Below are 10,253 nucleotides of genomic sequence, written 5' to 3' on the forward strand. Positions count from 1 at the left end.
TGCAGTGAGTGCACCTGCTTCATTCATATCTCCAAGAATCTTTCTCTGCAGCTTCTACCCTGCTGCGTGCGGACGCACCGCCGAAATCGTATAGCGTCGCGTTCTGCACTCCGTGTAGCAACACTCCTCGACCTAAGGCAACATTTCCTTTAATATTTCATCTTCAGTTGCGTAGAAGGCGTGATACCCTATGGGCAGAGCTGCAATATGAACTCATAATCCTGAATCACGTTTTCCGCAGAGCACTGTGAAGATTTCTGGACGGTATCCGTGCACCTCGATACTTTGCCGAAATGTTCAGGCAGACAGAGAGCAAATTTACAATATAATTGTTACAAACTGGCCACCTCATATATAGTATCAATTTGAGAAACCCAGCGCGTGTTCAACAGAGGCCAAGCCACCGCGCGCGTGGTAGCAACTGACTTTAGGACACATGCGGAACTTCACTTAACAGTTAAGGTAGTGTCGAACCGTGCAGTGAAGTTTTCAGCCGTATACAGTGGGGAGTCAACAACGTATTTGGCGTAAACGGGCCTCCTAAGGCAGTGTTACTTTCAGAAAGTCAGCGCTTGTCCAAAAGACTGCAAGCCCTTTCACGTACAATCGCAACTGGCCCCAGGACATCGGGCCGCTGTTCTCTTTCATCCGTACTTCTGGGAAGCCCTAGAAAGGACAGTTCTCCCTCTCCGGAACATTCGAACATTTAAAAACTTCACATGCGTGACACAAGGCGGCCAAGGCGCCGGTTGTTCTGCAACGCTTAACTTCAATACGTGCTTCGTTTCTTTTGACAAGGGCTGTGTACGTAGCATTCACAATGAAACACTGTACTTGCGGAATGAGATGCGTTAATTAAGGGCTACCGAGCGTGTGTGTGTGTGTGTGTGTGTGTGTGTGTGTGTGTGTGTGTGTGTGTGTGTGTGTGTGTGTGTGTGTGTGTGTGTGTGTGTGTGTGTGTGTGTGTGTGTGTGTGTGTGTGTGTGTGTGTGTGTGTGTGTGTGTGTGTGTGTGTGTGTGTGTACGCACACGCAAACACACACGAACATACACAAACTCCCCCCGCCCCCCGAAAATATCCTCAGGCTGTGACCCTGCTCAGAGTACACATACTTTTGTTTTTCACGTCTCGAGATTGCGTTCATGTGGTGTGTAGTCTTGCCTGTTACGCTTGCTCTTAATAGTCTTCGAGACCAAAGCGCAGTGACCTTATGTCGTACTCATATATTCCGTCACGTTTTTCGAATAGGCAATGTTGAGGACGACTAGTGAGTTCCGTGTGCATTAATTACGTAATCTCTTGTAGTCTATCGGTGTATGTTGTAGGCTATCGGTGTCCTTTTTTTTTTAATGTTACAACTCTTGCAGTGCAGAAACTCAGCTGCGAATGTTCGACGCAATAAAATCATTTCCGACAGCAAAGAAATGATGTCTGCGGGGAGGCTCAATCACACGGTGGGTGTGATGAATGTCACATTATATTATCGCAAAAAAAAATTATTTTCACAGCCCATGAAACTTCTTCAGGTTTCCACACTACAGACTCTTGTGAACATAACTAGAAGATGGATGCCTCTGCAATTTTGGCTGAATAACGCCTATACAGGCTACCCGCAAGTATTTTTTTCGCGAGGCTATTTGCAACAGTTGGCTAAGGTGAATGGACTCGATAACGAACATCATCGTCACCGAGAAGCAGAATGTGTCGACATTGTGTAAGCGAACGGCAATTTTGTAACGTGTAGCATTCTTCAAGTAAGGTAAGCATGATTCACTTAATGAATCCATTTTTACAATGCCAATAATCTTGCGGTCAACGTGCTCGTGCGATATGGGGACGCGTGCCCGGCCAAGCGATACATTCACGAATTGAAAGCTGCATAATGATTATGTAGCATGGTCGATTCAGCGCTGAGAGACGTCTAAGTCTTCATTCTTCAGTGCTGCCTCAACCATGTCAGTATTCCAACTCGCAGAACTTTCCATTTTATGACAATATACCGCGTGCGAGGCGATGTAGCAGCTTATCTTGAGATGTCGCCATGTATTTCACACGTCAGATTTTCATTATAGTAGCTAACGCACGAAGTGTTTGTACGAAAGAACGTTTCTTAGGATCTCCCTCCTGCATTGTTCAGCATTTTTGTGCTTGTATGGACATTCATGTGTTGCGCCGAACCAATCAGACAACTCAATAAAAGACGACTGAATTTCATGTCGCCATATAGTCAGTATTGATTTAACCATGGAGTGGGATGAACTGGCAGCGTTACTAGTTCGACGTTCTTGTAAAGTTCACTGTAAACACGCATTTGACAACAGCCCCCGCAGATTGAACTTAGCCTGCATGAAAATAACGTGATTTTACCAGATTTTTTTTTACATGACACATCCAACTAAATCTATTGCGCAGTCTCTGTAGATATTTCGCAACATCATGGCCAACCTCTTCTGCCCACACCTTTCTTTTTTGTTTATATGAAGCCCGTCCGAATAGGTTTCAGGAAAATTTACCTCCGAATTAATCGAAGCTTTTCTTACACACATGCGCAAGCGGCACATCACTAAACCCCTTAAGCTTCCAACACAATCACATACCGATTCCATTGCTGCATTAATTCAATGTGAGGCCAAATCATTGAGTACTGTCAACGTTCTTTTATCATACTTTGTAAGATAAACAAACCTACTATGGACCTTTACATCGAGAGATCACCTTTTCATCACTGTTTACATTAGTCACTTTTTGTTATCTCTAATCGTCCCAGATACAGGACATGCACCAGGATGTACCCCGTTTGTCTTTCATCCAGACCCACATCTTTAAAGCATGTGTTCAATTCCGATACATTTACGTCTATTCTAACCAACGTAAAGTAAATGTCTCCTCACGTAACATCTCTCGTTTCGATAGGGAAAAAGACCTGGTTACGACGTCGACTTACCTCAACGGTGTACAGGGTACACTCCAGATGCGGTTTCCGTGGAAATCAATTTCCGCCAGAGATGTGGCGCGCAGATAACGACGGAGCGGGCATTCGATATTGAGGTCGATAAAGGAAACCCTTACGTACACCACAAGGAAGCGTTACTTTTTTAGCGCAGGTGTTATCGCTCCCGAAAAGAGAGAGACGATGCGGGTCGTACACGAGCCCCTGACGGCGAGACAGACCAGAACAGAGTGGTTAGCAAGCAATGGTTAAACTACACTGCAAGTATCATGATGCTTTTAGGACAATACAGAAACGCGATGTGCAGTAGTCAACACAGCGCACCGTGGTTGCAGTAAAAGCACCGTTGAAGAAACGTAACGGCCATTCTGAAACTTACCAATGAGTACGAGGGTGGATATGAGGACCATGGCGACGCCCTCTGATACGCGGACCACAGAAGCCATCGTCACTCAGAGAAGACACAGGTTCAACCCGTGGGCGGCTTCCCGGAAGCCTTTGCTGCTGAGCACACCACGCCAGCGAACCTGGCGAATCCAGGCGTAGTCTCACCGCAGACACGTAATCCTTGTATGGCTTGCACAAGAAAACAGCCTTCCGTTCACTGAATGACAACAAAAAGAAAGACACCACCAAACAACCAGCAGCTTGGTTTTCTCTAGGTTCTTCCGCCACTGGAACTCGGCAGTCAGGCAAGGTCCTCCTCCGGGGATGAACTATGGTCGCTGTGTCCTCCGAAGTCTGATGTCTGTGGTCGGTTCAGAAGAATACACTCTTTCTTTCCGTAAGGACCAGCCGATAGTCGCTCAGGAGAGGCTGCTATTTCAGAACCGAAGACTTTACTCTCTCTCTCTCTCCTTCGCCGTCTATTTTAGCCGACGACTGCCCACGAAGGTAGCCCCAGGACAGTCGCGAGATCACGTGCAAGGCGCTCGAAGTCAAAAGACCTCTCACCACTGGCGTGTACAGCTTGCACGAGCGAACCCTCCAGAGAACGCCTCTGTTTCTCGGCCGATGACAAGTGAGCGCGTTTTAGCAGGGAGGCAGTCGTCAAACCGGCAGTCTCACGAGCGCGCTTGTTTTCTACTGTGCTCCTGGCAGCCTCTGATGGCACTCCTGGTTCGCTCCTAAACCGCGAAGCCAAAGAAAAAATGTACAAGCTAATGCGAATGAAATAAGACCGCCCCGAAGAAGAAGCAAAACAGAACAGAAACTTTCTTGTCTCTATTGGCCTTCTCTCTCTTTCTCTCTCTCTCTCGCTTTCCCTCTCGGTCACTATTTCTTGGTCGAGCGTAAGCCTCCTCCGAAAGCGACGAAGGTGCGTATGTGCGCAAGTTGTGCTCCCGCACACGGCTCTCTGCGGCCTAGTATACTGTGGGAACTGCTTTTCCTCAAGTCAGTTCCAACCCCCTTCCACCATCTTTTATTTCTACCTTCTTTGCGACTCCCTCCTCCCCCCCCCCCCAAAAAAAACCCTCTGGAGAACGTTCCCAAGCCTTCTCAAGACTTTTCTTTCTTCCTTTTACTTCTATTCGCTTCTGCATTTCTTCTTCCCTTCCACCTCCTTCTTTCCTCTTATTCTGTATTTTCCTTTCGGTTCGGTTTCGCTTTTCTTTGCTGATTCCGCGCCGCTGGAACGCTGACCCAATTTTCGGAGGGGCGACGCCGCCTTCGAGTCGCCGCGACGGCCCGTTTCCGCCATGGAGAGACTCTTTGCCATCGTTTGGAGTGGGGGGTGCACGGGCTGCTCCCATTGGAACACATGGGGTCACGTGATCGCCGCACTCCTCCGCAGTAGCCTCACCATCCCACGCAGTATAGGTGCCTGGGCTACCCACCCCACTTCTTCTTCAGCCGTCTCGAGTAGGCTCACTTACCGCCGACTTTCGCCGTTATTTCCGAGATCACCGAGCCTTCGAAGAGGAGGAGGAAGATCTGCTATAAACCTGCCCGCAACCACGAGACGCTTACGCACGAAGCCGCTACCTCGGCGCGTGGCTCAGTATATAAGCGTCGACTATATAACACTGCAGCATTGCGCGAGGAAGAAGAGAAAAAGAGGGCAGTCGGACAGCGGAGCCGGCTTCGATGCAGGCGTAATCGTGCTTTCTTTCTCGTCTGGCCATTACGAAGCGAACGCGTTACCCGTCCGGTCGCGGTCGTGAGCGAAAGAGGATGCAAGCGGTAATAGTCAGCGAAAGCGGGGGCTTCGATATAAACCCTTCCGGAAAATCGGTAACCCGTGACACCGGACGGGTCACTCGATGCCTGTAATCTTCTTTACCGCACGGAGCGGATATTCTATGTACTGCAGCACGGAGCACGTGAACCTTTTGAAGTAGGGGAATGGAGGAACGAATGTCTGGCTCAGGAAGTTAGCCGTATCACTACAGTTTCATAAATGCACGAAGCGACGTCCCATGAATACCACCTGAGGTGACTTGCAGACTCTCCGTTATGGTAGCAGTCTGGGTTGGCGGTGACATGACACAGGGCAAATGCGCAGAAGACGAGGACAAGAGAGGTGGCTTTGCACACACGAGCTCGTGTGTTTCAAGCCTCTTCTCTGTCCTCGTCTTCTGCGCATTTGCCCTGTCTCTGTTACGGATACTAAACCGCACATTGCTTGTTGCATTCCGCCATGTTGGCTTTTTGAAACAATCAGGGCAAACGTAGCCGCATATAGCGAGCCAATAACAGATGACACGATGGCGCATTTGACAGTGCGACAGAATTTCAGTCTAGGTTTAGCACCCTTGGACCATGATACCACCGTACCTTGCACCTCCACGTGTGGGGGAGGCTTTAGGATCCTTGAACTTTCTCGTAATACCATATCAGAGGCAGAATCTGCAGCCACATGTATGCGAGTTTTTGTAATGGGCGCTTCGCCACTGTAACTGCTTGGTTTTGAAGGGACACGAAGGAGAAACAATGAGTTGGTTTAGATCGATAAATTTTGCTCTGAGAACTCTAATGTCGTTTTTAATACGTTTATTAATAGAGGAGAAAATCAAGTTCAAAGTTTCATTTTTAAAGTTCGCGCTGAAATCTTCCCGCGTGACGTCGCGGACTTCAATGTGTATTTATCGTATCTTGGCGCCACTGGCTCAACAAAATTACCCCAAAATTGGTATGTTAAGTGTATGGCCTCCTCTGAGGACAATGCCCTTCATTTTTACCGATTAGGAACTACGTAGTCCCTAGTAGGTGCCGTCAAAACAGGTGACGTCACGGCGAACGGTGCGGAAACTTCAAGGTGGCGTTGCCACCCACATTTTGTTTTTGCACGTTGTGTTTTGCTCACTAACTAAGCGTGTTCTCGCAGCAAGCGTGGTGTTTTTGGTATCGTGAAAGAGTGCCCTACTGATATGAGAAAAATTGTTTTGCTCTTTAGTGTCCCTTTGAGTGAGCCGGCCACGCTTCAAGGTGGATTTCCGTAAAATGCCCTCCCGGCTGCACAAATAAGGCCTCGTTAGAATGAAATCACAATACACAGCATTCGTTCAGTAGCGTGTGCTGTCTGCAGGCTATTTGGTACACTGCTGAAGTTGAATTGATGGCGCAAAAGCTCGGACAGGGACGAAGTCCGCGTCCTGTGTTCTTCGTCCCTGACCGAGCATTCGCGCCATCAATTGAACTTCAGCATTTGTTCCTTCGTAACGAATACTTCAATATTTTTCGCCGGTGTTCGCTAAAAGAATTCGGAAAAGAGATACATGCCGTTGAAGCTGACGCACAATGAGCACAGCCCTCTCGTCAGTGCTGGGCAGTATCGAAGATACATGTATCTTAGATACTATCTTAGATACTCTTTGGGTATCTTGTATCTGTATCGCGATACGTCTCGCAAAATGAGTATCTGTATCTGTATTTCCGATATATTCAGCAATGTATCGTGTATCTTAAGATACAAGATACTGCCATAAAAGCACCGTCGTGCGAAACAATAAACGTCGACCGGAATTCTAGTTCTTAAGCTGATATTGCTGCCACTAAGCCACCTGAATAAAACTAACGATAGTGGCATTCTTGTATATTTCCGCCAGAGCGCTCCAGCGAGCACAGGTGATGAGGTTTAGGCGTCCCTATTGGTGGAGCAGAGTCACATGATGGCGCTCGAGCCATCTAGACAAAAACAAGCGTAGGAACGTCTATGTGCAGCCTACCTTCTTTTTTCTAGATGTCTTTCTTTTTAGTTGTGTTGATATCATGACACTTGTTCATAGCCACTGCACTCTCCTGCGTACTCCTATGCGTGCGGCGTCTTTCGCACAAGTTCTGATGCCGCTATACTGTCGCAATCTAAGTTTGTCTTGCGTGGCGCTTCGTTACAAAGCCCCAAGAATGCAAGAATGGGGCTGCTTTGCATCTCGCGGTTTCCACACATCAGCGATTTGAATGATCTCGTGGATGTAAGCTTGACTTACATAAGTACGATGAGATCGTCTTATAAGCAAAGAAGATTCTAAATACCGTCCCACTATCGGTGCCGACTTTAGATGCAATAGAGCAGGCATTTACGTAACAGGGAATATTCTGACGTACTGTGTCTTTGTTCTTCCTGCTATATTGTTAGAGAAGTTCTTTCAATGATAATTTGATTGTTAGCACAAGTGCTCTCATTGCTGTCCTCCGTTTCGCATCCCGCACATTACCTAGTCCTCTGCATAGTTTTAACAGTGAATGTGTTCTGCAAATCGTTCCTTGTCCGTCGAACAAAAAAAACTATCATCATCATAAAGGGGTATGTGCCACAGAGATGGGGTAAATTCCCCTACTTAACACTGGTCCACTAAAATGAAGAAGGCAACAGTTAGCCCCACAAATTGCTGCGAAGCGATGACGGCGAGCCGAAGACCCTAAGTACGTACAACGAGAGAATACCAAGCAACGGGAAAGACAACGGCGGCTTCGAGAAGACCCCGAAGCTATGGAAGGCGTACGCCAACGACAATGGAAGGCGCCTGATGCCTGTCCAGCTCTTCTACTGGAAAAACTAAGCCTGGTCCTAGCCATAAGCTGATCGGTCTCATGCGCCGTAACAGCGAAGTTCATCCCCGCCACAGCCAAGTTAAAGCGAAAGTTCAGTTAAAGCGAAAGTTCAGTACCGTTACAGTCAAGTTCAAGCTAAGTTCTACCTCGCTACAGCCAAGTTCAAGTCAAGTTCAAGCATCGCTACAGCCAAGTTCAACCTCGCTACTGCCAAGTTCTGCCTATAGATACAGAATAAACATGCATGAGACCGATCAGCTTCGCTGTGTATCGAGCATTGCGCGGCTTAGTGCAGGCTTTGAGCCATCTTTTTCGCCCGTCTGCTTATTGTAATATGTCATTCGTAACCTGCTGCTAAAATACGTTCTCTACTTTATTCTTAATTTTTTACCGGTCTGCGAACGTGGTTTTATTTCATATTTCGCTGGCTTTCTTTAAAAGCCCAAAAATACTGACCACGCAGCATGTACGCTGCGAAAAAAAAAATGGATCGGTCGTTTTAAATGCGCTCCACGATGTGCCGAAGCGCAGTTGGCCCTAAAGTGCATATTAAAGATGTCGCAGTATTGACCTTATTTAATTAACCTGTTAAGCTTAGAACAAAACATGCCATAACGAGCGCCACATGACGGTAAACCAAATACCTTTGGTTTCATTCAGCGGCAATTAACCATTTTTTTAATAGTTGGTTCTACTTACGTGAAACACCCTGTGTACTTATTCACTTTGATTGTTTAGTACGGAACCACCTTGCTATTTGACTTACATATGCTAGTTTCCTTGTCTAGGTCACCTTAAAGTATTCTTACTGTCACAAATCTGTAGGTAGCAGAGCCAGAAGTGGCAATAGTGTGAATAGCAGTGATAACCTGAGGCGCTTTGTGCCTCTAGAACACGTCTGAGGCGTTTCCTGGCGGCTTAGGTTCTCTCGAAGAAGTGGTAAAAGAGTGCACGTTAGTGAATAGGCTCCCAGCGAACGCTTTACGCCAGCAGATAAGTAAAATATGAAAAATCACTGCAGTTTTATGTCCTAAATTAATTATGAGCGCCGACTCTGTAGTTCATCGTCTTCACACGATGCCTCACAAACAATATCGCTACCAACGTTGTTGCTGCTCTACACCTGTCGGTGGATGCAGTATTACGAAAACAAAAATACGCTTGCGGACAAGGTAAGACTGCAGAGCGGTATTTGCGTAATTGTGTGGAGGCTTCTTAATGACGTTCTTGCAAGTAGATGGCAACATACTAGCAGGTCGCCAAGTAGAGCCGCGACACCCATAAATTACAGAAGTGTCACGCAAAAACCACTAACAGCGCAGCGGCTAAAGAGCTGTCATGTTAAGCTGCCAAACAAACCCCAATAGGTTGTTTAGGAATTAAAACTAATACACCTTGAGCAAGAAAGTTTGTATCTTGTGACACAAATAGGTATTTTGTTAAAATTAAACAAAGTTGGTCGCAGTTAAGAAATTTTCAAGTAAACACAGTTCTACATAGGCCTTTGCTGCTTCATTATATGGCTCTATAATAAAAAATTTGCATATGTATCGAAGTATCTTAAGATACAATTGGGAAGTATCGTATCGGATACAATTATTACGGGTGTATCTTGTATCTGTATTTCAAATATTTCTTGCCCGAGTATCTTGTATCGTATCGCGATACAATTTCAATGTATCTTTGCCCAGCCCTGCCTCTCGTCTTTCTCTACGCTGTAAAGAGCCACTGGTACGCTTCACTTTTGACATATCTGTGCACTCCAGTAACTGCTAATGCTTTGTTACAAGGCGTTGTTAAACAACAGTACAAAAAATTACGACAGCTGCGCACTAGTCGTGCCAAGGATGAAGGAAGAGCGAAGCTGGGCTGGCCTTCCTTGTTTCTCTATTTATTTCTATCTTTCATTTTCTTTCTTTCCCTCTGTTTCTTTGATCCATTTTTTGCATCTGTTTCTTTTTCATTTCTTTCTTGCTCTCTCTCTATTTCTCTAGCTCGTTCTATCTTTATTTTCTTTCTTCCCTTTCTCTCCCTCTGTCCTTCTTTCTCTTTCCGTCTTGCCGTCTGTTTTTTTTTTATCGCTATTCCGTGTCTGTTTCTTTCTATGTCTTTCTATCTTTTTTTATATTTTTAATCCCTTTATTTCTGTCTATTTTTCTCTTTCTTTGTATCGCTTGCTTTTTCTCTTTTCCTTTCTCTCTCTGTCTATATTTTTTTCTGTCTCTTTATCTTTTCATGGCTCGCCGCCGTCGCTTCGCAGCCATTTCTTGGGCTAACTGTTGCCTTCTTCATTTTTAGTGGACCAGT

The 10,253-nt window shown here is 46.1% G+C and overlaps 1 protein-coding gene across 1 annotated transcript in view; it reads right to left on the minus strand.

Annotated features, from left to right (window-relative positions):
- LOC119375284 (uncharacterized) overlaps positions 1 to 3,577 on the minus strand; it is a 91,086-nt gene extending 87,509 nt beyond the window's left edge. Inside the window, exon 1 of the mRNA XM_049410771.1 lies at positions 3,331 to 3,577. Coding sequence (XP_049266728.1) covers positions 3,331 to 3,397 — 67 coding nt within the window. The 5' untranslated portion in view covers positions 3,398 to 3,577. The remainder of the gene's footprint in view (positions 1 to 3,330) is intronic.
- Positions 3,578 to 10,253: the final 6,676 nt, after the last annotated feature.

This window comes from Rhipicephalus sanguineus, chromosome 11 (genome assembly GCF_013339695.2).
Source record: "Rhipicephalus sanguineus isolate Rsan-2018 chromosome 11, BIME_Rsan_1.4, whole genome shotgun sequence".
Lineage (NCBI taxonomy): Eukaryota > Metazoa > Arthropoda > Arachnida > Ixodida > Ixodidae > Rhipicephalus > Rhipicephalus sanguineus.